The following is a 27,424-nucleotide window of genomic DNA, read 5'->3' on the forward strand; positions in this document are numbered from 1 at the left end:
GCAGCTGGGATAAAAGTGGTGGCTAAGAATGAAAAAAGAAGCTGAATTGAAAGAACTTGTAATAAAAGCAGAAATGGTGGAGAAACTGCAAGGAAGATCAAGAATTGATCAGCACCAGGCGAAGATTAACAACATGTTTTTTTTTCCATTAAAACACCTGACTGGTCTACAGCCACTCAAGGGCATGAAACTGGAGATTGATTAGCAGCTGACAAGCCTATATAATAATGAAAGGTCCAATAAAATAATATATGATGAATGAAAGGTCCAATAAAAGAGGAAGCACCAGGCAACTATAGGCCAGTTGCCTGCTGACCAACAACTTTGAAATTGCTGCTGTGGTAATCCAACAGCATCTAGCTGAAAACAAGTTTTTTTCCACCTGAATGTGGCTTGCATTGCTTAAAAGAAGGCATTCAGCTCCCTGCCACGTGATTGTATAATCAAGTGCCTAGAAATAACAGAAGTCAGTAGAAACATTGGAAGCTTCATAAATTAGAGACACAATGGAAGAGACAGTTGCTGGTTAGTGGTGATGTTCTGGGAGAGGTTAATATCAACAGAGGAATCTTTCAAGGAGATTCACTCTCACCATTACTGTTTATCATTGCACTGATTCCTCTGTCAACAATACTGAACAAATCAGACCCATGACTATTAAATATCAAAAAATATGTGCCAGGCGATCTGGTCTCCTTTTTTGTGAATGATCTGAATGGAAAAAAACCATCATCTGAAATAGAATTATGGCTCAATGCTGTCCATATAGCAATAGCAATAGCAGTTAGACTTATATACCGCTTCATAGGGCTTTCAGCCCTCTCTAAGCAGTTTACAGAGTCAGCATATCGCCCCCACAGTCTGGGTCCTCATTTCACCCACCTCAGAAGGATGGAAGGCTGAGTCAACCTTGAGCCGGTGAGATTAGAACCGCTGAACTGCAGATAACAGTCAGCTGAAGTGGCCTGCAGTACTGCACCCTAACCACTGCGTCACCTCGGCTCCATATACACAACCAGGATATTGTAATGGACTTTGGACTGGATGAATGTGACATCCTTAACAAGGGGGAAACAATGAAATCTGAAGAAATCAAAGTGCTCTTATGGAAGTAGCGTTAAGATTTTGAAAGACAATCACTACAAATACTTGGGGATCTTTCAAGCTGACTACCTCAAGAGCACTAGAGACAAGGAGAAGGTTAGAAGTAAATAGATCATGAGCGTGAAGAAGATCTTGAAGTCCAAGCTCACCATTAAGGCAATTAACACTCGGGCAATTCCAGTTATTAGATACACAGCTGGAATAATTTACTGGACTCAAGCAGAGCTAAAAGCCCTCGATAGGAAGACCAGGAAAATAATGACAATGAATCATGCCCTTCATCCATGAAGTGACAGACTCTATTTACCAAGGAAAATAGGTGGATGTGAAAAGTTGTGAGTGCACTAAAAGTTGCAGAAAATAAAAGGGACATTGGAAGAATATCTGAAGGACAGTGAAGAAGATGCAATGAAGCTAATATACTAGTATACCATGCTGAGTACTGGAGAGACCAAACTGGCCTACAAGAAAGACAAAATGAAGATTAGAAAAACAGACATGGCAAGACAAAGTATTACATGACCAGAACATTAAGATAATAGAAGACATAAATAATAACAAGACCCGGCAAATGGCTAGGAGCAGGAAAGTTGAAGACATAGATGCAAGGGCTAATTCTGGTTGCATAAGACCAAACCTGCTTAATTGGGGATTATAACGCAATAGTGGATAAAAAAATTAGACTATATGAAACTATATCTGGGTATGTGGAAATACCATTCCCAAGAAAACATAAACTGAGATTTGAAAGAGACACCTATAACAACAGAAAAATAAAGGGAGAGAGGAGGAGAGGATGAGAGGAAGAGGAGGGAAGGAAGAAAGAGGGAAGGAGAGGAGGGTGGAAGGGAGAGGAAGAGGGTAGGAAGGGGAAGAGGAAGAGTAGGGGAGAGGTAAGGGAAGAAGGAAGGAGAAGGAGGAGAGGAAGGAAGTAGAGAAGGGAGGGAAGAAGGAAGGGAAAGGAGAGGAGGGTGGAAGGGAGGGAAAGAGAAGGAGAGATAGTAGGAAGGGAAGAGGAAGAGTGGAGGAGAGGCAAGGGAAGAAGAAAGAAGTAAGGAGAGGTGGGTAGAAGGGAGAGAAAGAGAAGGAGAGATAGTAGGAAGGGAAGAGGACGAGTGGAGGAGAGGCAAGGGAAGAAGAAAGAGGTAAGGATAGGTGGGTGGAAGGGAGAGAAAGAGAAGGAGAGAGGTAGGAAGGGGAAGAGAGAGTGTAGGAGTAGGGGAGAGGTAAGGGAAGAAGGAAGGGGAAGGAGAGGAGGAAGGAAGGAAGTAGAGAAGGAAGGGAGGGAGAAAAGAAAGGGAAAATAAGGTGGTGTTACAACAGGCGCTAGAGATGGTAAACAAAGCAACCCAAACTGTATATTATAACCTTTTACATAAAAATGGATAACGAATAAGGGGACCATGAATGCAAGATAGAAATGTATAGAAGGGGAAACACTAACTGTAAAGAAACCGATATGGAACTGGTGTATGATATACGATGGAACTTCTAGTTCCTATGTTGTTTTAAGTCATGTGTTTGTTTTTGTTGATGCGTTTATGTGTTTAAAATAATATATTTTTTTAAAAAAAGAAGACCAAACCTTAAGAACAAATGCCTACAAAAACAGCATTGAGAAGGCAGCAAAAGAAAGCAACGGCTACCTCTGTAAGGAAGGAAATGAAACAATGGACCATCTAGTTAATTGTTGCAAGAAAACTGCACAGACTGACTGAACAATAAAGTAGCAATAATGGTGCATTGAAAGATTTTTGTTTTAAGGAATACCATTTGCCTGCAAGCAAGTATTGGTAGGGCCAGAAAATAGTCGAACTAATAAAAAAGAAAGAAAGCTGAAGTGCTCTGGGACTTTAGAATTCAAGCGCCTTACCATATAACACCCCAGACTTAACGACTGCTGATAAGAATGACAAAAAAGTTTGGACAGTGGACATGGTATAACCTGGAGAAAGCAGAATAGAGGAGGAAGGACTGGAGGAAATCACAAAATACACAACTTGTGAATAGAAGTAGAACTACTCTGGCAAAGCAAAGATAGTACCGATAGTAACAAGTCGTGGCACGACAAAACCGCGGTCCACTAAAGCGTGCCCGATTAAAGCGTGTCGCTGACGTCATCAGCAGCACGACAACAGCGACCGCGGAGAAAAAAGGGCAAAAAAGCGCTTTGAAAGCAAGCCGATTCAAGTTAAGGTAAGGGTTAGGGTTAGGGTTAGGGTTAGGGTTAGGGTTAGGGTTAGGGTTAGGGTTAGGGTTAGGGTTAGGGTTAGGGTTAGGGTTAGGGTTAGGGTTAGGGTTAGGGTTAGGGTTAGGGTTAGGGTTAGGGTTAGGGTTAGGGTTAGGTTAAGGGTTAGGGTTAGGGTTAGGTTAAGTGTTAGGGTTAGGTTTAGGGTTAGGTTAAGGGTTAGGTTTAGGGTTAGGTTTAGGGTTAGGTTAAGGGTTAGGTTTAGGGTTAGGGTTAGGGTTAGGTTTCGGGGGGTTAGGTTTAGGGTTAGGGGTTAATTTTAGCTTTAGCGCTCACAGCGTGCTTTTTTCATCACGCTGTGATGACGTCAGGTATGCGGTTTTGTCGAGCGCGCTTTAGTCGAAAACGGTTTTGTGGTGGAACCGTGACAAGGCTCCCAAGGATGCAATCCCAAATCATCTAAAGCACCCCTTGAACACCATCAACATTGACAAAGTCACCATCAATCAATTGCAAATGACAGTTTTAATTGGCATCGCTTACCTCCTGTAACAATAACTTTTAACAGAAGCAAACATCATCGTTCTATTCCAGGTACGTGGGAAGGACTTGATAGATGGATCAAAAAAGCCATATCTAATCTAAACAGCTGGCTGAGTGTGTGACCAACCATCATAACAATAACGACAATATTTTTATTTACATCCAAAAGAACCAAACAACTATTATCTTGTATGGTTGACATTATTATCATATAATAAAAGTGGGGGGGGAAAAAACCTGAAACCAGTCAAAATTATACGCTTGTGTTGCATTAACATTTTAAATCTTGATTATGGAAATAAGAAATGCTTATAAGTGTGTAAGTTAGTTTTGTCAAGACGTACGGTAGTGAGATAGTAAGACAGGATAGAGATTGAGTTAAAAAATGAGAGGGTGGCTCTGCCAAAATACTGTTTGGGTCAAAAGCATTAATGTTTTTGTTTCTAAACATAATCTTTAAAGTCAACGTTATGCTCGTTAAGGTGAACTTGCTTAATTATCAAAATTAAGAAATGGCTGAAACTTAGGAAATCTTTCCGGAGGTGCTTCTAATCTTCACCCCAAAAGTTCTGTGAGTGATATTTTTATTCTTGTGCTACATTTCATTTGAAAACATTGTTTCGTATTCAGACTTGGGGTGGTTGGGACAAGGCACTAAGCTGTAACTTCACATATGATTTATTAGCAATAGCAGTTCGACTTATATACCGCTTCATAGGGCTTTCAGCCCTCTCTAAGCGGTTTACAGAGTCAGCATATCGCCCCCATAGTCTGGGTTCTCATCTCACCTTGGAAGGATGGAAGGCTGAGTCAACCTTGAGCCGGTGAGATTAGAACCGCTGAACTGTTGATAACAGTCAGCTGAAGTGGCCTGCAGTACTGCACCCTAACCACTGCGCCATCTCGGCTCTTATGATTCACTCTTTTTGGGTAACATGTTCAACGAACCCAGTCAGAGAGAGAAATATGCTTTAATATAGACCAAAACTGTGAAAGTTTTAATGGAGGAATGGATTGGATAACAATCGAAATGCAATGTAATTTCTTGATTATTCTCCTCCTTTCATTGTTCAAACTAAATTTTGAGTTCTCCATTCTTATTTGCAATCTCGGCAATTGAAAAATGTGCTGTTAACCAGCACAATTACTTTCTATTCCCTCACAGTTTATTATCAAGATCTTAAGGTTTATTTGTAATACCTCTCTTAGTTTAGATTCCCTACCATTGTAGCTTTATATCTTGAGTACAATTCAAAAAAAAAGGTTTGAGTACAATGAAAAAAAAAAGGATTAGGATTACTAGGATTACAAATACACAAGGCAAGGTGGTATTGTTTGTTCAAACATCTGCACTTACAGTCCTGAAATTGTGTCTTGCTGGAGGTAAGGCAAAGCTTTGGCATTGGAAATGATCTCCTGAGGAAGAGATGAAGGCTCCATGCGCTGGAACATTGGGGCATTTTTCTGAGTCAAGAAAGAGAAAATGACTGCAGTTTCAATTAGGTAAAATAATGACATAATGAACATGTTGTGGGAAGTTATCACCCAGCCCCTCTCCCAGAAAAATGAAATATCCTAGGAAATATTGAAAAGGCAGAATATATCTCTGAAAAGAAAGAAACATGTTTTAAAAGACAGAATAGTTGCCTGTAGCTTCCTGCCCATCCCCACTTTATCAATGGGCCATTAAGAAGGCCAAGCTAGTCCACTTTACATAATAAAGGCTTCTCCACTTCAGCTGCAGGGGGATGGGATTAAAGCATGATAATATTGGCCCCAACTGACCACATGACATCTGAGAACTCAACCAAACCTGGATTCAAAACACAGCCTAGAGAGTTGCCCCTGCATGGCCCTATGGGAGTCTGACAACCAATCAGAATTCATTTCTTACACAGGAACAGGAAACAGAGAGGTGGGACTGAACAGGTTATAAAAAGCCTAGGAAGCCCCTCCCTCAGCACTTCTCTTCTTCTCCACCAACATTGAAGCATGTGATGACCTTTTCTGTTCAGGGCTCAAGCCATGTGGCCCTGTCCAACAATAAACCATCTTTCCAAGTAGCCTCCATGTCTCCAGTGTCTTTTTCCCCACTTGGAGCCGAACCCAGAAGGACATTTCTTTCATCAATGTGGAATTAAAACTTCCATCATGTTCAATGTCTAGAATGGCTAGATGGTGATGAGGATTACAGTCTAATATATTTACAGGGCAAATTCCAATAGACTTTGCAAAGCCTACTCCGAAAGAAGAGGCAAATAATACTGAAACTGCCCGTAATTTTATGTAAGCTAAAAATGAGACACTGCTGGGATAGCAAATACAAATCACTTCAATTACTTTCCTTATGAAAATTTATTACATAGAATTGCTTCATCCTCCATTTTTCCCTCACATCTCCCAGGTCACTTTTCTCTATATTCAAAGAATTGTTTTGCATAAATGCTGTATTTTAACACAATCTATGTTTAGAATCCTTCCACATGCAATGTTCTGAGACCTGTGCCATTCCTCCAGAAGAAAAAAATGCAAAAGCAGATTTTCAGCATTGCCTCCAGAACTCCCTGGCGGTCTCCATGGCTGGGAATTTCCAACTTCATCTCAGCTCCTGAAATTTTATCATCCCCACCAGAACCGAAACTCTGTAGTGCTTTGTCATCTAGTCAATACCTTTTCTCTATGCTTTTCATATCATTTTTTATATATTAGCAATAGCAATAGCAGTTCGACTTATATACCGCTTCATAGGGCTTTCAGCCCTTTCTAAGCAGTTTACAGAGTCAGCATATCGCCCCCACAGTCTGGGTCCTCATTTCACCCACCTCGGAAGGATGGAAGGCTGAGTCAACCTTGAGCCGGTGAGATTAGAACCGCTGAACTGCAGATAACAGTCAGCTGAAGTGGCCTGCAGTACTGCACCCTAACCACTGCACCACCTCGGCTACTTCAGTAGCATTGCGGGTGAGGGAGTAAATAATGGAGGGATGAAGTTCCAATATATTGCTTCCCTACTGCGACCTGCAAGCAAGCTCCGGCCATCTCAAAGAAGGGAAGGGAGACTATTTGCATAGTAGCAACAAATCAGTGATGTGCGGTGAGGTTTATGGCTGGTGAGGCACTGACACAGTGGTGGGTTTCAAATTTTTTTAGACTTGTGGACTTCAACTCCCAGAATTCCACAGCCAGGCATGCTCAGTCCCGATTTAAAGCGACGGCATTTTTTCTCCTTTGCGAAATAAGTGCCTCGTCTACATAAGGAATTTTTCGGCTTTTAACCCTTGCTTAGCTCTGCTTGAGTGATCATAAAGTCAGACTAAATGAGGCACATGGTTCCCCCGCCTCCTCCTGTAGAGGGCGCTTTTTAGAGGCTTTTTTACACAGTTAAGCACTAAGCAGAGTCATCCATGGTGACTCTGGCAGCAACTAGCTCAGCCTTTTTCCTTTTATATTTTTTTTCTTTTCAGGATGACAGTGGTGAGGCTCTGCCTCCCCTGACTGCACGTCCCTGCAACAAATAAATACTCTAGATAGCTAAGGGAGTCACAGCTGATGGTATGCAAGGGATCTCAGGGAATTTAAGGATACACATATTATACAGACTCCTATAAAAAGATCTCATATAATGCATAAAATTGTGGGAAAGGAGAACAGTTACTGTAGATCAGAAATCCTGCCATTGCATTTTCCTTTTTATAAAAATATGTACTGTCTTCTATCTTGCTACAATGATTCCTATTGGCTACCCTACAAAACTGCAGCAGAATTTATATATTCTTGGAAACGATCCTTTTTTTTTAAAATAAAGATTTTTATTAACAAACATGTAAAATGCACACACACACAAATCAGACGTACACCACATTTATACAATACAGTGCAAACAGGAAACTTCCTGTTTTTTTTATCATCAATCGATACCGCTCACCTTATATTATTTCCCCTTCTATCGTATTTCATTTAGATTTCACCATTCTTAACCCTCTTATTTCACTCATAACTATTATTTTTTGAGTGTTGTTATATTCTTTCATTGATTTTTGTTTCTTTCCTCCACCCACCTATACCTTTTATCCCATATCTGGTACAATTCTGATTCTTCCTTTCCCTGGATTTCTTTCGTTAGTTTATCCATTTCGGCACAGTCCATAATCTTTCTTATTATTTCATCTTCGCTTGGGGTTAGTGTGTTTTTCCATTTCTGGGCAACGGTGATCCTTGCCCCTTGGAAACCATCCTTAGTGTATCACATACAACATAGGCTGATAGATATACCTGTAAATTCTTACGCAAATAACCTAAGACAACCTCTATGAACGCTTTCCATACAAATCTATTGCCAGAAAATCTGAATGGCTGAATTTTAAGCCACAACAAAACAAGCTATTGTATTGTATTGTATTGTATTGTATTTTTCCTATGACTGTAGAACTGTACCTGTTCTTCTAGTTGCTGTCTTTGCTTTTTAGCTTTGCTCTGCTTATAATAGTCCATTATCATCATGGCTGCGTAAATTTTCCCAACTGTCAGATCTGTAGCTGGAAGTAAAAGATGTAACCATATTAACCAAAGTAGAACCCATTTACTCTGCTAAGATAACTAGAATCAGCGTGACCCGTCAAAACCGCGCTCGACTAAACCACGCTCGACTAAACCGTGTCGCTGACATCATCAACAGGGCGACAACAGCCAGCGCGGAGAAAGAAGGGCGCTTTAAATAGCGCTTTGAAAACAAGCTGATTCAACTTAAGGTAAGGGTTAGGTTTAGGGTTAGGTTTAGGGTTAGGTTAAGGGTTAGGTTTAGGTTTAGGGTTAGGTTAAGGGTTAGGTTTAGGTTTAGGGTTAAGTTAAGGGTTAGGTTTAGGTTTAGGGTTAGGTTAAGGGTTAGGTTTAGGTTTAGGTTTAGGTTTAGGTTTAGGTTTAGGTTTAGGGTTAGGGTTAGGGTTAGGGTTAGGGTTAGGGTTAGGGTTAGGGTTAGGGTTAGGGTTAGGGTTAGGGTTAGGTTAAGGGTTAGGGTTAGGATTAGGTTTAGGGTTAGGTTAAGGGTTAGGTTTAGGGTTAAGTTTAGGGTTAGGTTAAGGGTTAGGGTTAGGGTTAGGATTAGGTTTAGGTTTAGGGTTAGGTTAAGGGTTAGGTTTAGGGTTAGGTTTAGGGTTAGGATTAGGTTTAGGGTTAAGTTAAGGGTTAGGTTAAGGGTTATGGTTAGGATTAGGTTTAGGGTTAGGTTAAGGGTTAGGTTAATGGTTAGGTTAAGGGTTAGGTTTAGGGTTAGGTTAAGGATTAGGTTAAGGGTTAGGGTTAGGGTTAGGATTAGGTTAGGGTTAGGTTAAGGGTTAGGTTAAGGGTTAGGTTTAGGATTAGGATTAGGTTTAGGGGGGTTAGGGTTAGGTTTAGGGGTTAATTTTAGGTTTAGGGTTTACAGCGTGCTTCTGTCTCCGTGCTGTTGTCGCCCTTTTGATGATGTCAGCGACACGGTTTAGTCGTGCGCAGTTCAGTCGAGCGCGGTTTTGTCGGTGAACCAGAATCAGGGGCATAGAGCCTTGCACATCTGCAGGAAATAACACATATTTATAAGCTTGGTTCTGAATTTTCAAGCCCTATGATTTGGAGGGCCCTCCGATAAGCTGTGGATCATAGGCAGAATGATGCTTTGGTGTCTGCATAGATGTTTTTTAAACGTTAATATTTGATTCTAATATCAGAATAGAATAGGTACAATATTGGGTTTTTTTAAATTTTTATTGTTTTATTTAACAAAAAAACACAGAAAAAAAGAATCATCTTTCATTATATCTTGTAGAAAGCGTATCCATTGGTTACAGGTATACTTCGTGCGTTCTTCCACAATCCTTACATATATTTCATTCAGGTTGAGTTGTACATTTTAGAATTTGTGTATTTTACTATCATTGTACCACAATTTTCATTTAATTACAGCTACTTAGCTGTGTTTTCTTCCCCCCTAAGATCATTTATATTTGAAGACACAACCACCTACTGGCATACTTTCACAATCTCAATGAATTTACCATGACTTTACATCTTTATATCATATTCCAAAAGAGAGTCAGTTAGGAGGATATCCGACATTCCCTCTCCTTTTATCCCCCCAATCTCACAAATTAACGCTTCTGTCCATTTAACTTTTACTGGTATAACACACTTATATGTATCATTAAATATTATCCATTAACATTTCTTTGTTATTATTGTAGTTAACTCAAGATTATTTACTATTTATCTCACCTCCCCTCTCCACAGGCCCAAACGAGATTATACCTGTATAACCATCTTTAAACAAGATGGTGATTATTAAGTAGAAATGTTAAGATCTCTTAGATTGTTTTAGATTTTTATTGTTTATCTTGTTAACACGTAATTAACTAACCTGGGACTAAGGGAAAAGACCAATATTGGGTATTTTGTGAAAGGGGTGATGTGTCTGAGTATTATTTACATGTGGATAAATTTCTATTTTCATGTATGTTTTTCTGCTTTATGTATCTATATAGAGTAGGCTAGAAGTATAAATGATGTGGCAATAACAATAGCACTTAGACTTATATACTGCTTCACAGTGCTTTATAGCCCTCTCTAAGCAGTTTACAGAGTCAGCATATTATTTCCCCCCAACAATCCGGGTCCTCGTTTTATCGACATCGGAAGAATGAAAGGCCATGTCAACTTTGAGCATGGTGAGATTTGATCTGCCAAGTTGTAGGCAGCTGGGTAGTCAGCAGATGTATACTGCAATACTGCATTCTAACCACTGTACCACCATGGCTCTAATGTAGATGAGCACGAGGAATTTGCTTATATTAAATTCCTTCTCTTTGTTAAAAATCGCACGAGTCTTGCTTCTTTTACTTTTCTGAATGTCCCTTGGCAGCCCTAAAGTCCTAAACAATAACTTACTTTTCGGCATGGGCACCAATAGATCTAGCATCTTCTGAGAAAGGTGAGGCCATATGGTCAGTATCTCCTTCTGGAGCTCAGAGTCTAATTGTTGCCAGTCTGCACCACCTATAAGGGAGCAGATCAAAAGAACTCTAAACAAAGTGGAGAGAAAGAGAAGGAAAGAGAAAAAAGAAAACAAGGGAACTGGACTCATTATTTATCCATTTTGTTTCCCATCTTCCTCTAAGCTTAATGACACCAGAGATAAGAACCCTTCTTTAATTCCTTTGTAAATATATGTTTTATATTCCAAGTGGCTACCAAGAGTCAAATCTGTGAGCTCCTGGAGGATACCAACAAGACTTAAAATTTAGCAAAGTATCCAAACCAGTACTCCTCAATCTTTAATTAATCGATCCACCAGTAGTACCCTTGCAAATCAGATGAGATATTTATAATATGTGTATGCACACATTGATTCTTCGTTGTTTCACATTCTCCTCTGAAAATTTTGGTGGTGTCACACAATAGATTCCCATTACACAGTTAGTAAATTTCTGAAATGACCTATTTCATTTCTTATTTCATGCACCCTATTAGCAGAGTTGGTTTAGCAGCATTTTCTTCCATGGAGGAAAAAAAAAACTAGATCTGAAATTATTCTTCGAGAATCAGATTATTCTGAGTCATGAAGTCTATGTAGATTACGAATTAATTGATTTCGTAATCCATTGCAAATGATGGATGGGCAGTTGGTTTAGGTTTATTGGATTTATATGCCGCCCTTCTCCCAAGGACTCAGGGTGGCGTACAATATTAAAAAAACACATAATACAAAAGTTTTTTTAAAAATTAAATAGAACATCCCAAACAAACCCAATTAGAATTAACAATAACATTTTTTTAAAAAAAAAATTCGATTAAAATTAACAATGATCAATCATTTATTTTACTTTGTTCAGGCCAGGCCGGCTTGCTGGAAAAGCCAACTTTTTAGGGCGCGTCGGAAGGACCGGAGGTCGGGGATTATACGAAGCTCCGGGGGCAGCTCATTCCAGAGGGAAGGCGCTCCCACCGAGAAGGCTCCCCCCCTGGGGGTCGCTAGCCGACACTGTCTGGCTGACGGCACCCTGCGGAGGCCAACTCTGTGGGATCGCACTGGACGGTGGGAGGCTACCGGTGGCAGTAGTGGTCGCGCAGGTACCCTGGGCCTAAGCCATGGAGCGCTTTAAAGGTCATAATTAGTACCTTGAATCGCACCCGGAAGACAACCGGCAACCAGTGCAGGCCGCCTAAAAGGGGTGTAACACGGGAGCACCTAGGTGCCCCCATGATAACCCGCGCAGCTGCATTCTGGACCAGTTGAAGCCTCTGGGTGCTCTTCAAGGGCAGCCCCATGTAGAGAGCATTACAGTAGTCCAGGCGAGAAAGGACGAGGGCATGAGTGACTGTACACAGAGCATCCCGATCCAGGAAGGGGGGCAAGCCAAGGATGCCCATTTCCCTCCCTCAAAAAAATAAATTTCTAACTCTTGGCTATTTTAGCTTCCTTACTTTACTTTCCCATTTACCCCCTAAGACCCCCTACCTTTTGCGATCTTAATATCAAGAGCTGTCCTAATTAATGCCATCAGGGTGGAAGTGAAATGCACCGTGCTGTCTTCAGCCACCGGCATGTTCATCAGGACCAGTCTCTGCACACAAAACAGGTAGGGAGAAGGGAATCAGGCAGAAAACAGCTTGGAAAACTGTATTATGGAAACAAAAGTGCTTAAAATGCATCAACTAGAACATCCAAAAAAGGAGGGCAAGGATCCCCCCGTCTCTTGCAACCTAACCCATTCCCTTCAGCGTGGTCTTTTGCCCTTTTGAATTCACCTTGCCAAGGATGTGTTTTTCTTTTACTGACTTGGAGCAAGACGGACAAGATGACCAATGAGGTTCTTTCACAATCACATTCTGTGATTGTGGGGAAAGAATCCAAACTCTTTGATTCCATTAAAAGGAGAAGCAGCTGTACTTTACTTCGGCATCTCCCGTTTAACGACATTTTTTTTTCCTTTTGCTTAATAATCTCAGAACTCTTAGCTATATCCTGGCGCCCCCTTTTTGAGAATTTTTTTTTCCAAAAGAGGTCTTGTTGGCAGCAAATGATTTCCATGCAATGGTTCCGTTTTATCTGAAGTTGAGGAGGGAGGAGAGAAAGTGAAAATGAAGACAAATTGATGAGTCATGTGGGAACGAGTGGGTCATGCTCCTTCTACCCTTGAAGGGGAAAACGAAATGGCCAAATCCACTTCTCAGAGTATATATATATATATATATATATATATATATATATATATATATATATATATATATATATATATATATATATATATATATATATATATATATATATATATATATATATATATATATGGCAGGAAGCCTACTGTTTCCTTTCTCTGTCTATCGGCTCGTCACAAGAGACCATCCAGACAGAAACCCAATATTTTTACTGTTGCTTTTGTTACATCTGTGTTGCATTTGTGCTGATAAATACATACCTATTTCCCTGGCTCAGCTGATAAAGGAGGGGAACCTTGTGGCTTAGTGGTTAACACATCTGCCTAATATGTAATACAGCCCAGGTTCTAATCCCAGTAAGGGTATGGCTAGCTGATGAGAGCTAAATAGCTTGAAATAGATCTATACTAGTCTCCCTTTATTTATTTATCAGCACAAATACAACACACACACACACACACACACCTGTGTGTGTTGTATTTGTGCTGATATATATATATTGCTTTGTCAATTCTTATGCTCTTCTTCCCATCACATCAACCACCCTCTTTCTTGAGATTTCCGGATCTATCATAAAATGAGATCAGTGAGATTTAAGACTCATGGAATATTTTTGCTTCCATGTGTGCAGAATCTAAAAAAAAAGGGGGGGGGAAGCGCTTTATGCTTCAGAAACCAAATGGTACCATTGTGGCATGCATCAGTGGTGGGTTTCACATTTTTTTTACTACCGGTTCTGTGGGCGTGGCTTATTCTGTGAATGTGGCTTTGCAGACATGTGACCGGGTGGGAGAATAGCTTGGTGGTCATGTGACCGGGTGGGAGTGGCTTGGTGGTCATGTGACTGAGTGGGCATGGCCAATTTAGTAGTCCATTTTGTCAACTGAGCAGTCCATTAAACAATGCACGGCAGCCCCCCCTGTCTATTCTTTTTAATACTGCATGAAGTTTTTGCTCTAGGTTTTTTTTTTTTTACTAGTGGGGGAGAGTTTGGCAATGCCTGGGGATTCTGGGAATTTCTCCTTTGTGTTAAGAGGCACTAAAATAACCAAGATGATATAAGGTCTCCTGCTGGAGCAGGGGGTTGGACTAGATGACCTCTGAGGTCCCTTCCAGCCCTGGATTGCTGTGCTGTTTCAAAGCATCGAAGCTGTGTCTAGTGCCAGGTTTGTGGTCCTTCCTTCCTTCCTTCCTTCCTTTTTTTTTTTCTTCGTGTTGGTCTTCTTGTTCTTCTTGTTGTTCTTCTTGTTCTTGTTCTTGTTCTCTATCTCCCTTTATCCATCCATCCATTTCTCATTCACTTTCCCTTCCCTTTTTCTCCCTTCCCTCCCTCTCCTTCCTTCCTTCCTTCCTTCCTTCCTTCCTTCCTTCCTTCCTTCCTTCCTTCCTTCCTTCCTTCCTTCCTGTGAAGAACCCCAGCTGGTCTTTGGTAGGAGGGAAAAAAAGCCAGATGTTTTGAGACTGAGAACATGCCCATTGATCATCTGGCATTCTTAGAACTGCACTTTTGATTAGCTTAGCCTGAGCCTGAGAATAGCAGCTAGCAGAGGACTTCAAACTTGACAACTTTAAGACTTGTGGACTTCAACGCCCAGAATTCTCCAGCCAGCAGAGCTGAATTCTGGGAGTTGAAGTCCACAATCTTAAAGTTCCCAAGTTTGAAGACCCGTGCACTTGGGGATTCCACAAATGGTGAGGATTTCTTTCTTTCTTTCTCTCTTGAGGGAAGCCACCCAGGAGGTGAGGAGTGACTGGGTGGGGCAGGTGGGCAGGGCATTTGCACATAAAATGGTCTGCGCATGCGTACAACATTAAAAAAGGGGGGGGGAAACCACATTTTTTTCAATGAAGATTCTTCTGCGCATGTGCAGAACAGAAAACCAAAATGGTGCCGTCGAGGATAGAACCAGTAGGGTCACGTGTCTGCCGGAATCACTACCTATTTGGCCGAACTGAACCATACCAGTAGGAACCCACCTCTGGCATGCACAAAGGTGAATATGAGTTGCCCTCAGCTAAAATCCTGGATAATGTAGTAAACGGACAATCCCACATAACTATTTGGAGAGCCAGAGTTTGCAATTCTGTTTTTTTAAACCTTTGAACCAGAACTTCCCTGTAGGGAGTTTTAGGAAATGAAGTCAAAAAAGTAAAGATGATAATCAAAACCCCTTTTTATATACAGGAGTACTCAACTTACAACCGCAAATGAATCTGGAATTATGGTGGCAAGTCATGGCAGTTGTTAACTGAGGCACCTATCTCATCCCCTCACCTAACGACCACAATCCCAGCTTTTGCAATGTGGGTCATTAAGCAGAGCATGAAATGCCTCGGGAGGTGGGGGAGATTCTGGGAAGCCTGGTGCAGGCCCATACTGCAGCACTTCCAGTGGTGGGGATTCAAATAATTTAACAACCGGTTCTCTATCATTTTGAAGCCAGAAGAATTGATAGATCAATTCTTTAGCACAAGAAAAAGAAAAGAAAAAGCAGATGAACAAAGCACTGAAGACATATATTCTGAATAGTACTTGATGGCTCCCTTTCCCATGATTGAAAATACTGGATGGGATGGAAATCTTAGCTGGGGAATTGATTTTAGCTAGCTAAGGAGTCATACAGTGGTGGGATTCAAATAATTTAACAACCGGTTCTCTGCCCTAAGGACCATTTGGGTATGTGGGGCTTGGCGGTCATGTGACTGGGTGGGCTTGGCCAACTCAAGGTCACTCAGGTCGATGGGCACTTCGCCTTAACTGTACAATGTAATAAGGGTTAACCGGAGAGGCCGTTTCTGTAAGCAGGGCAATAAAGATTAGGCTAGAAACAACACCAGAATGTTTCCTTCCTGCCTTCCTTACAGGATTAGCCCTGTAAAGTGGAAAAAAACAAAAGGAGATTTCTTCCAACAACCGGTTCTCTGAACTACCTAGAAAGTTACCAACCGGTTCTCCCGAATAGGTGTGAACCGGCTGAATCCCACCACTGAGCACTTCCTCAGATCACATTTGGCCTTCCCCACGCATTACACAGCTTCCCCACCCTATTAGGTTGTATACCACAGGGTGTCCTCCTTTTCCTATTAAAACCTCGTTTGTCTTTTCCGAAGACTTTCTTTCCCAAGGAGAAGCAGCCAATGTGCTATGCCATGTGGCCTTTCTATACAGAAACCACATGATGCCATCCTGGAAGCAGGTGCAATTTTGGAAGTGGTTGCAATTCTTGTCATTTAAGAATCCTGGCCATTCCCCCAAATGATATCTGCTTCCAGAATGGCATCAAACATCCTTTGAAGAAGAAGGCTGTGTGGCATATTGCCTGATTTTTCTTTTCCTGAAAGACAATCTTCAAAAAAAAACAATTCTCTTTTGGAAAGAGAAATAGCCAATATGCCAAACGGCCTTCCTACACAGAGGCCACTTCATGCCATCCTGGAAGCAGAGGGCATTTTTGGGAGCAGCTGCAATTCTCACGATTCTGTATAGGAAGGCCATGTTGACACACTGGCTTTCTTCGGAAGAGGTAAATGGAGCAAGGAATGGGAAGGGGCAGGGAAGTCAAGGATGTGGGCAGTGGCGTGCGGTGAGGTTTATGGCTGGTGAGGCAGTCCTCTCCCCCGACACCCCACTGACTAAAGCACTTTCTTTTGCCCGCCTGTGCTCGTGGCAGAGCTCAGGCTGGCTGCCGCGAGCACAGGCGGGCGAAAGAAAGTGCTTTAGTCAGTGGAGTGTCGCGGGAGAGGAGACAATGCCTGAGCATTGCATTTATTAAAGAAAAAAGAAAAAAAGGAAATTTGAAGGAAAAGAGGGATCGTGGGGTGGGGGGCACCAGAAACGGAGAAAGAGAGGAGGAAGAGTGAGCGCGACGCTGCAGCTTTAAACAGAACGACAGAGTTGAAGCCTCTTAAAAAATGCGCCCTCTACTATGAGGCAGGAGAACTGTGTGCCTCAACTACCTCGGGATTTTGGGGGGCTTTTAACCCTCGCTTAACTCTGCTCGAGCGCCTAAAAAGTCAGACTAGATGAGGCATGCAGTTCTCCTGCCTCATAGTAGAGGGCGCTTTTTTAGAGGATTTTTTAAACCGACAGTCATTCACGGTGTGGCAGCAGCTAGCTAGCCTAACCTCAGCACTCGCCTTTTCCCGTTTACATTTTTTTTCCTTTTCATGATTGACAGTGGTGAGGCTGTGCCTCCCCTGCCTCCCCTGACTGCACGTCACTGGACGTGGGACCCAGTACAGTAGAAAGCAGGCCCAAAGCCTGTGGGGGACCCAACTGGGTTGGAAGTGGGCTCAAGAGATCCAGTGGGGAGGAATGGGGGGAATAAGTCAGTAGGCTCAGTTGCAGCATCCCTAGAATTGATTGTAAGAGTGGGTCCATTAACAAGTGGCCAGATTTTGTGACTCTGGGAGCATTGCAGCAGCCATAATTTTGCATATAGGCCTTTCTTCAGTGCCATCATAATTTCATATAGCCACAGAATGTATCGTTATAAGTTGAGGACTACCTGTATCAAAAAGGGACACAGTTTCAATCACAGTCCTGTTCACCTGTTTAACGTTCTTCCCCCCTACAGTTGCTCTGCTTTCATGACGCAAATACCACTGAAATCAAACTATCCCTTCCACATCACCCCTATTTCCACTCCAAGCACCTAGGAGCTCCTTGGAGGCGAACCATGGCTACCTTCCTTTCTGGCTGACTTGAAATCCTGAGAAGGGATGTATATCACTGCCACGTCCTCAAGTCTTTGTTTTGCATTTTATAGAAAAGGCAGGGATAAGCCAAACCAGCCGTACATCAATAACCTGGCATTTTGCATACCAAGTCCTGAAGACAAGGATAAAACCAACAAAACTCTTCCCAGTTAACTAGACCTCAGGCTAACATTTCTGCTACAGGTTCTGAAGCTCAAGAGTCGGGAGGAACAGTTATATCCAAACAGAAATGCAGCCCCAGTATCCCCAAACAGAAAATAAGTAGTGTGTATGTGTGTGTGTGTGTGTGTGTGTGTGTGTGTGTGTGTGTGAGAGAGAGAGAGAGAGAGAGAGAGAGAGAGAGAGAATATGAAAGAAAGAAAATATCCTAGCTTCAGTGCAGCTTCCATTGTATCTATCTCAGTGTTTCTCAACCTTGGCAACTTGAAGATGTCTGGACTTCAAGTCCCAGAATTCCCCAGCCAGCGAATGCTGGCTGGGGAATTCTGGGAGTTGAAGTCCAGACATCTTCAAGTTGCCAAGGTTGAGAAACACTGATCTATCTATCTCTGAGTTGGAAATGAATTAACCCAGCCTCTCAATACTTTATGAATAATAAGATACTAGCCCATTAGATCCTCAGCCAGAAGCCCTTATGCCCCAATCTTTCCAAGCTGCTACTTTTTCCAGATTAGAGCTGGAACCATTTTCCCATCCATTCTATCACTTCCTATCATGAGATACCTAGCAAGAACCTGTTCTGCGGATTACTTTGAACCTGCTTGATCTATTTGAACCTGCTTAGATCTAGGCGGTATTATCACACTCGTCACAAAACATCTCATCACCTGCTCCTGCTCAGCTTCAGGGGTATCACTTCTTGCCTTCTAGGCTGTCACAGCAACCCTTGCAGAATTTTTTCTTTAAAAGTCAAAAGTGTGGTGATAGGATTTCAGTTTAATGGGCATGTCGTGCTCCATTTTGTATTTCAATGCGTCAATGAGAAGAAGTCGCAGTTTTTAGAGTAGTTTCTCATTTTCTTCTGATGTAGTTGTCCTGTTCCAAAGTCTTTGCTTAGTTCAGACTTTTGCACAGATTAAAGTTCAATCTGACATATTAGAAGTATGGCAACATGTTTGGGTTGAGAGCCACACTTGGCCTTAAGTAGCGTGAGGGGGGACTGCATTCCTAAAAGCAGGCAGCCCAGGATAATTTCATTATAGCAATAGCAGTTAGACGTATATACCGCTTCATAGGGCTTTCAGCCATCTCTAAGCGGTTTACAGAGTCAGCATATCGCCCCCAACAGTCTGGGTGCTCATTTCACCCACCTCGGAAGGATGGAAGGCTGAGTCAACCTTGAGCCGGTGAGATTTGAACCGCTGAACTGCAGATAACAGTCAGCTGAAGTGGCCTGCAGTACTGCACCCTAACCACTGCGCCACCTCGGCTCTTACATTACAATGTATTAAGTGTTATTAATATAAATATTCTTATGTAGCTAACAATTTTCCATTCCAAACAAATTCCAAAGTACTGCTGGAGGAACTCTGCATACTTAGAAATAAAACACAGGGCATATTCCTGGATGCGTTTGCAGCTTTAAGTGTGCAAATTATTTTAATATCATGAATACTTGCTCTAATATAGTTAATCATATGGGTATAAGCTGCCTAATATCTGAACTTTAGCCCAACTAGCCAAAAATGTCTAAATGGGAAAAGTATTCCGTGGCTTCAGAATGGATTTTATTCAGTCCTGTTACCTGGAACATTTCCACTGAAGTTGCTGGATGGAAACCTGTTGTGGCCCAGCAGGAGCCGTTGGAGCTGCCACCAGACTCCGACAGCGAGGGGCCCTATGAGTCGGCTCCGGAGGATGTGGAGGACCCTGGACAGGGTTCCGACTCCGAGCAGGGCGCAGAGAGGCTGGTTGGCCACCAGGAGGCGCCTGAGCCTTAGACCAGTGCGGAGGAGACAAGGGAGTGTGATCCTGAAGTCCTGCATTGGAGCAGTGGGGAGGAGCCAAGGGAGTTGTTCCTGGATGCCCGGCAACGCCGGGCAGATCGACGTAGAGAGCAGTTACGCAGTTACCAAAGATAATTGGACCCAGGTGATTGTAATTAGGCTCCTCTCAAGATAGTATTTAAAGAGAGACTGGGAGGAGCCTGGTTTTGCAGGATTCAACATCATTCCTAACGCTGGAGAAAATATTATCTGTCTAAGTCTGAGTTGCTGCCAAAGTTCTTATCTGTTTGTTATGCTTGGCTTTCAGCCACCGAGGTTTTGATTTCTTGCTAATAAAGTGCTGTGACATTCCAGTTAAGCTTGTCTCGGCATTCGTTACTGGACGGAGGAGCGGGTTAGAACAGAAACCATGTCTGAATACATAGAGAACATTTGCTCTAATGCTAAACAAAGACCTTTTGAATCTTATTCTGCATCCCTTACCTTTTGCAGACAATAGAATAACAGAACAGATGTCCTATCAATCATACTATTCAGTGGAAAAATAAATTCGTGAGTATTCGTTACCTTACATTATAGCTACCAATCCTGTTTCTCTTGGATCTACTCCTCACAATGTTTCTTTGTGTGCCTGGACAAAAAATTAACTTTCAACCTTACTTGCACTGATCCGCAGGCCTTTTCCCTTTTATAATGCTTTATTGCAAACAGTTATAGGGATTTGAAACCGTGACCCGTCAAAACCACGCTCGACTAAACTGCGCCCGATTAAACTGCGTCGCTGACATCATCAACAGGGCGACAACAGCCAGTGCGGAGAAAGAAGGGCGCTTTAAATAGCACTTTGAAAGCAAGCCAATTCAACATAAGGTAAGGGTTAGGTTTAGGGTTAGCTTTAGGGTTAGGATTAGGTTTAGGGTTAGGTTAAGGGTTAGGTTTAGGGTTAGGTTTAGGATTAGGTTTAGGGGGGTTAGGTTTAGGGGTTAATTTTAGGTTTAGGATTTACAGCGTGCTTCTGTCTCCGCGCTGTTGTCGCCCTGTTGATGGACGTCAGCGACGTGGTTTAGTCGGGCGCGGTTTAGTCAAGCGCGGTTTTGTGGTGGAACCATTTGAAACATATAAGCAGTAAATATTAAGCTGGGAAGACAATCTGAAATCAAAGAAATAGCAGAATACTTTATCTCCCACCACCCCTTACCATTATTCATTTCCCATTTCTTGCTAACCAGAAGCCCGTAAAGGAAAGAAGGGTTGTTCTACCTTATAAGCAACTTTGGAAGGACATCTCTTCCCGAGGCCTAGTGGTGGGGACATGAGAGTCAGCATTTCATACATCTCAGTGTAATGGATGCGGCCACTGCTCATGTGCAAGGAGGAGAGAGAGGATAAAGGGAATCGGGGGAGGAGGGGAGCAAGATGCAGAAAAACAAAAAGAAAAAGGCATTTCCCGGAGGTAAAAAAGGCCCAAATAAACCAGAATATAGGAAACGGAAGAGAGAGAACAAAAAGAAACAAACAAACGAAGAAAAAGACAAACAGGAAAAGAACAGGAAACCCATTAATCAATGCAAATCATACATGACAGCTTGTGCTGATGTGGATTTATAGCACCCCTCACACAGACCCAGGAACGCCACCAAAAAAACGAACCCCCTGCCTTTCCATTTCTCTGCGGATGTTTTTACAGCCAGTTCTTTCAACTGCAGTTCGTGCCCCTTGTAATTCCCAGGGCTTGTGTGCAAGTGTTATAAATCAAGATACACGAAAGGTGGTGGCTTGGAATATGGTGGTGGCATACCTCGGTGAAGTGGCATGGCCTCCCTCTCTGGCTGTGTCCATGCAAGAAGGAAGCAGCGTCTTGCATAGGAGGGGAAGTCCACTGCGGTCACTTCTCAAAGGGATGTGTCTTGTTTGCTTCCATCCAGAGCTAGGATGGAGCATGGTTCCCACCATGCAAAAGGCATGCCAAGTGTGTAAGAACAGAAAATGCAGGAAGAAAATTTGACATGCCATGCTCTCCAGCCCTCCTCCCATTTCCTCCCACATGCGAATTGAAGTTTCACCCAGTTGGAGTTTAAAGAGTCTTGACAGAGGCAGCTGTGTTGCCTTAAGGCTTCGGTTGAGTTGGTAGTTAGTATTCCCTGTTCTCTGGTTCTATATTCAGCCCTCTACTCAGTATAAAAAGAGGTCAAATTAAAATCGTAGTCTCTTGCCTTGGAAGCTTCATTGGGAATCTTTATGCTAAGCGTGGGGAATATTGTGGAAAAGGATAAAGGGTTTCCTCTATTCTTTCCAAGAAGGGAAACACAATATACGAAGTATGATGTAAGGAAAGTAAAGACTTGCATGGGTTCCAGTAAAAATAGATTCTGATGCCATACACTGACTATTAAACAATATCAGATGTTTTTTCAGCTCTTTTTAGGTGAAAGATATGATGACTTATGTTTAGTATTTGTTCAGCTCTTGTATTACTTTTAAGACTCACTAACACAGAGGCATCACTGTTAAAGCAACAAGTTTGGTATTTAATTGCTCCTATTTTTGATAAAATGTGTAATAATTTAATAATAATTGTGTTTCCCATTCAACTCAAAATTGTCCATTTCCTATTACTTCCTTCAATTTTTACTTAACATTTCTAGGTTGGTCTTTGATTAAATGCAGTCAAATTGGCTTATACGTAGTTATTAAAATGCATTAAAATACATGAGGAAGGTCTGATTGAGTTGCTTTTTATTCCAGAAAAAAATCCCCTTAAAATGCCTCCAAAATATCTCTCTTCACAACTGAGTTTGAATTTTTAAATTTTTCCCTCCATTGTAAGTTTGGTAATTTTTGTAGTGAAACATTTCAAAACAAGAACTGTATGTTGTACAAATTGTAGCCAAGAGATCTTGTAGTAGCATCTTTAAGAAAGAGAAGAGTATATTTTTTTAAAAAAAATGTGAAAATGGGTGTGGCTTGCACAGAAGAAAGAAAAAAAAAGCTTTAAAAAAACCTCTCTCTAACAATATGGACTGCCTCAAAAGTGAAACTGATTTACAGGTGGATTTAAAAATTACAGCCTACAAGAAAGGCATAAGAATAATAGATTTACAATTGAAATTGAATGGTTTAAAAATTAAAAAAAAAACTATATACAAACAATAAATGAGAGGAGCAATGTGGATTATTTTTTTAATACTGGATTTACAGAAGGGAAATGCTGAAGTTGCCACGGTGGAATTAAAAAAGGGAGCCTGATGTTGACAAGAATTTTGAGAGAAGAGACAAAGAGAGTATGAAAAGGCAGATTTAGAACTTTCCGTGAGGAATTGAAAGACTGTTGGGAGGAACAAAACAGAATACAGAATTGGTTTACCTGATCTAGGTTAAAATATTTTAATGGGTAGCTATTATAGGTGTTATTTAATCATTTTTTATTGGAAATAGATTGGAATTATAACAAGGCTGGACTTTGATTATTTCAAGAGAGGAAACAGGGTGGATCTGTTTAAATGGAAAGGAAGAATTCACCTTGGGTGTAAGATATAATTTGTAATAATTATATTATTTCTGATAACCCTTGGTGATGAATATGATGAAATGAGGCTGGAGAGATGGGATTATAGAGAATAGGGTAAAGTATGGAATGAAGAAGAGGGTTTTGGTTGTATTATAAAATATAGTAATAAGTCATTAACATTGATTATACTTCCTTTTCCTATTTTTATATCTTTCCTTTATTTTCCTTTTTGTGCACTTTTAAATATTCTTAAGCATCAGAGAGGCTTACAAAACAAATCAGTTTTAACTTACTGAGCAAAGGTTAACATGCTATGGATTAAACTTGAAAAATAAGCTTTTCAATATCAGGCCAAAAAAACTAAAAATATAAATATGACTTTATAATAGTAAAAGAAGATAATTATCATGTCAATGGAGTTAATTCTGTATCTACTCAATTTGTGAATTTCAGGTATATTAAGCAGGACATAATCACATACAATTATTAGCACCCTTGTTTTCACTAATAGTTTGCACAAGTATACTTTAGCTAGCCACTAATAATATGAAAAAAGATAAATCTGAATGGGGGGAAAAACCCACAGCAAGATTTCCTGGGAGTGACTTTTTCACATAATCCCTATCATTAGGGATTCTCTTTTAAGCTAATGGCTGTTTACCTAGGCAAAAGATTAAAAACAATATTTGCAAATCACTTGATATGTAGGTGCCTAAGGAGGTACATATATATTTATAGATAGATAATTTTAAAACTTAATTGTTTGCTTCCCAGAGCTTTTGGGACTGAATGTCCTTTGGGAATGACATACAAATAAAGTAATATCATAAAATAAAAAAATAAAAAAATGAGGAAATGTTTGATATAGAAGAAAGTCAGCTAGTTCTCAAAACCAAATAATACACTTTTCCTAAGTAAAGATGTTGGTAGATTTTTCATTTGCCTAGACTCTTTCCATATAAAAGGACAAACACTTGTTATTTATAACATGGCATAGCATAATCAACATGGCACAGTTAGAAATATTAAATCAGCATGGGACGTAAATCTAGTAGTTAATATTTCAGTGTGTTGTAATTAATTTTTCTGTTCAAAGTAATCATAAAGATAGCTAATTTTATTTTGTGTTTGTGTGTGTAAACTGACAATTTATGATGATGGGAAAAACAAATACAAAGTTTGTTAAAAACAAAAATAAGAAAAAATCCAAATGCTGGTAAAATTTTAGCATAGTTCTGATGCTGACTGCACAGTAAAAAAATGAGTTACAGGAAATTGTCCAAAAGCCTTCAGTTGTCTTGATTTATCTGGGCAAGTAATCAAATTCAGGAAAATTTTCTTTTTTTGCAAGTCAGTGTGAGGTTGGGGGGGGGGGTCAAGAACCAAGCTCTGTAGGAGAGGCAAAAGATTATGTGAACTTAATTTGCTCATGGTTCCTTAATTACGCTATGCTATTACTGAGAAATGGGGACAGTCCTCTATTTCCAAAGTTAATTTGGAAGATTCTCTGTGGGTATGTTCACTGCTCCTTGTGGTGTTCACTATGGAAGATAATTAGTATGTTTTAATCCTTTCTAAAGAAAAACTGAGCAAGTATACTTCAAAAGGGCAACATCTCATCTCTGGCTATGAAAAGTTCAGAAAGTGTTTAAGATCCAGAAATTCAGAGTGCTTTACATTGCAATTTTCTCACATATTCATGGATCCTTAGGGGGCTGGGGGAGAAGAAACGATATATTATATAATAGTTTTAGGAACTGTTCAGCTGAAAGCACTTTTACTTGGAAAGAGAGTGTAAGGAAGGATTTTTTTTTGGTGGAATCTGAATAGTTATTTTTATCTAGTGGTTGTACAACATTTTTCTTGGTGAAACTTTGGGCAGGCAAACAATGAAGGATCATGAAGAATGGACGTAAAGAACTATATTATGAAAATGGTGCCAAAATACTTAGGATTTCTTGGCTGGGAAAAATCTCATAGAAACACCTCTTCAATTAGAAGAAAGCAGAAGTTCATTCTTTTTAAATGGGCTTTTGCAAGTGCCAAATTCACCTATGAATTTGACACAGATTTATTAGTAAACTTTGAATTCTAAATGACCTTATCATGAATAGAAGATAGTGTTTCATAACCATCTTTGGCCCTTGTCAGTACTGATGAACAAAAGGAGACCAGCAAGAAGAAAAGAATGACTATTAATTAAACAAAGCTGTAATTTGTTAGTCATTTGCCATAGAGATTAATGATCGATATATATATATTCATAAACATACATGTATTTGAATTTAATACAGTTGATATAACTAGGGTTTATTTTTTCTTAATATCAATACCATATAGACATATTTAATTGTGCATATCCATGTGTTTGTACACTCATAAAATAGGTATAAGAAGATTAATGCCTTCACATAAACATTATTCACATTATTATTTTTTTAAGTGATCTCACAATAGAACACTAAACCTATCTCTGAGCTACTGAGCTGTACTGAAGACAGACTACTTTTCCATACAAAAATATTTTTCATTCCTAAAATTAAAAAAGTTTGTTGACTGCCCTAACTTTCCCCTTGACATGCTATTTTCTTATTAACTGGGGGGCTTTATTAAGTTAAACACAAATAGCCAGATGAACTCCATATCAAGTGTCATTTTCTGGCATACACTTTTCATATAAGTTAAGATCAGTGGTAGGTTTCAAAAATTGTTGGAACCTACTCTGTGGGTGTGGCCTCCTTTGTGGGAGTGGCTTGCCATCCATGTGACCGGATGGGAGTGGCTTTCCGCCCATGTGACCGGATATGAAATTATGAATTAGTACTTAGGTTGGTCCAAGTAGCTATTCAGAAACTCTGGCATTGAAGCATGCAAGTCTTAAAGCTGTCAAGTTACAAGATCCTTGCCAGTGGTGGGTTTCAAAAATTTTTGGAACCTCTTCTGTAGGTGTGGCCTGCTTTCCGGGTCCACTGGTGGAATCTCTTCTAACCGGTTCGGTAGATCTGACGAACCGGTTCTACCGAATAGGTGCGAACTGGTAGAAACCCATATCTGGTTAAGGTGCTTAAAGCTACTTCCTCTATTTCTTAAGTACAGGCAGAATGTTATTCTGAATGAATGGATCTTCCATGCCCAACAGTGTAATACCTTTAAAATTAAGTCTCCGCGCACAACTGGTGAGCTTTGTTTATTTCTTACCATATCTGATTTGATTTTGTTTTAAATTAAAATTAAATTATTTGTTCCCTACCTACTTTCGCTCCCAAGTTAGTGAAAGCTAAATACAATGGCCCTTTCAAATGAAAAATGTAGGTCGTGAAAGGGGGATCCGAAAGCAATGGTTCTAAAGACTTCTTCTATGCAACAGGAGACACTCTAAAAAACCCCAGAGTTGTTCATTCAAGATGAAAATGAATGTGTCAGCTTCTGCTTTGCTATCGCTTCAGCTGCCATGAAACGGGGAGGGAGGGCATGGTATTTGGGAGGGGTTACTCATTGTGCTGGTGGAAGTTTCTGGAGTCTACCGATTGATTGGACTACGCATGCGTGGGTGTTTCCCGCCAGCTCTAACAGCACTAACTAATGGAGAGGAGCTGACAGAATGTGTAATTTCACCTCTGCCCTGAAATCCATTTCCTGATCTTTTTCCAGTTCTAACAGCTGCTGATTCTGAGAAGGTTCGGATCTCTTTAAACTCGAGGGAAAAAACAAGTCGGGATTCCCGCGTGAGGTAAAAAGAGCGTGAAGTACGATCGAGAGGAGGAGAGCGGGATTTAATGGGTTGTTCCCTACGGCCAGGTTGTGGCTGGGGGTGGTGGTGGTGAGGCAAACCTTGCATGCCACCCTGCAGGGGCATTTCTCTCCCAGGCCCAGAGGAGGCGAGATCACCCGTACTAATTTGTACATATCCTTATACAGGATCCTGCCACTGGAAAGGAAGCACAGGTGAGTTAATAGGCCCAGTCAGGAAATGGGAAAGAAGAACTGTGTGAAACTGGTAACGCCGGAGGATGTGCATTGCTCTTTTTTCCAGGAGGGGATTGAGGGAAGGCTCTGCACAATCACCTCCTTTGAAGATATTTATTTGTTTGTTTATTTGTTTAATTATTTAATTAGTTTGTATGCCGCCCACTCTCGAGAGACTCAGGGCGGCTTACAAATAAAAAAAGAAGGGGAGGACATACAAAAAACAAAACAACATTAAAAAGTCCGCAACATTCACAACTTAGGATG

At 40.8% G+C, this 27,424-nt stretch overlaps 1 protein-coding gene across 1 annotated transcript in view; it reads right to left on the minus strand.

The window, feature by feature from the left end:
- The window catches only part of CACNA1E (calcium voltage-gated channel subunit alpha1 E), a 351,045-nt gene that overhangs the window by 18,964 nt on the left and 304,657 nt on the right, over nt 1-27,424 (minus strand). Inside the window, exons 39-43 of the mRNA XM_032226797.1 lie at nt 20,944-21,040; nt 12,318-12,423; nt 10,748-10,855; nt 8,270-8,370; nt 5,193-5,299 (exon numbers count right to left, since the gene is read on the minus strand). Coding sequence (XP_032082688.1) covers nt 5,193-5,299; nt 8,270-8,370; nt 10,748-10,855; nt 12,318-12,423; nt 20,944-21,040 — 519 coding nt within the window. The remainder of the gene's footprint in view (nt 1-5,192; nt 5,300-8,269; nt 8,371-10,747; nt 10,856-12,317; nt 12,424-20,943; nt 21,041-27,424) is intronic.

This window comes from Thamnophis elegans, chromosome 11 (genome assembly GCF_009769535.1).
Source record: "Thamnophis elegans isolate rThaEle1 chromosome 11, rThaEle1.pri, whole genome shotgun sequence".
NCBI lineage: Eukaryota > Metazoa > Chordata > Lepidosauria > Squamata > Colubridae > Thamnophis > Thamnophis elegans.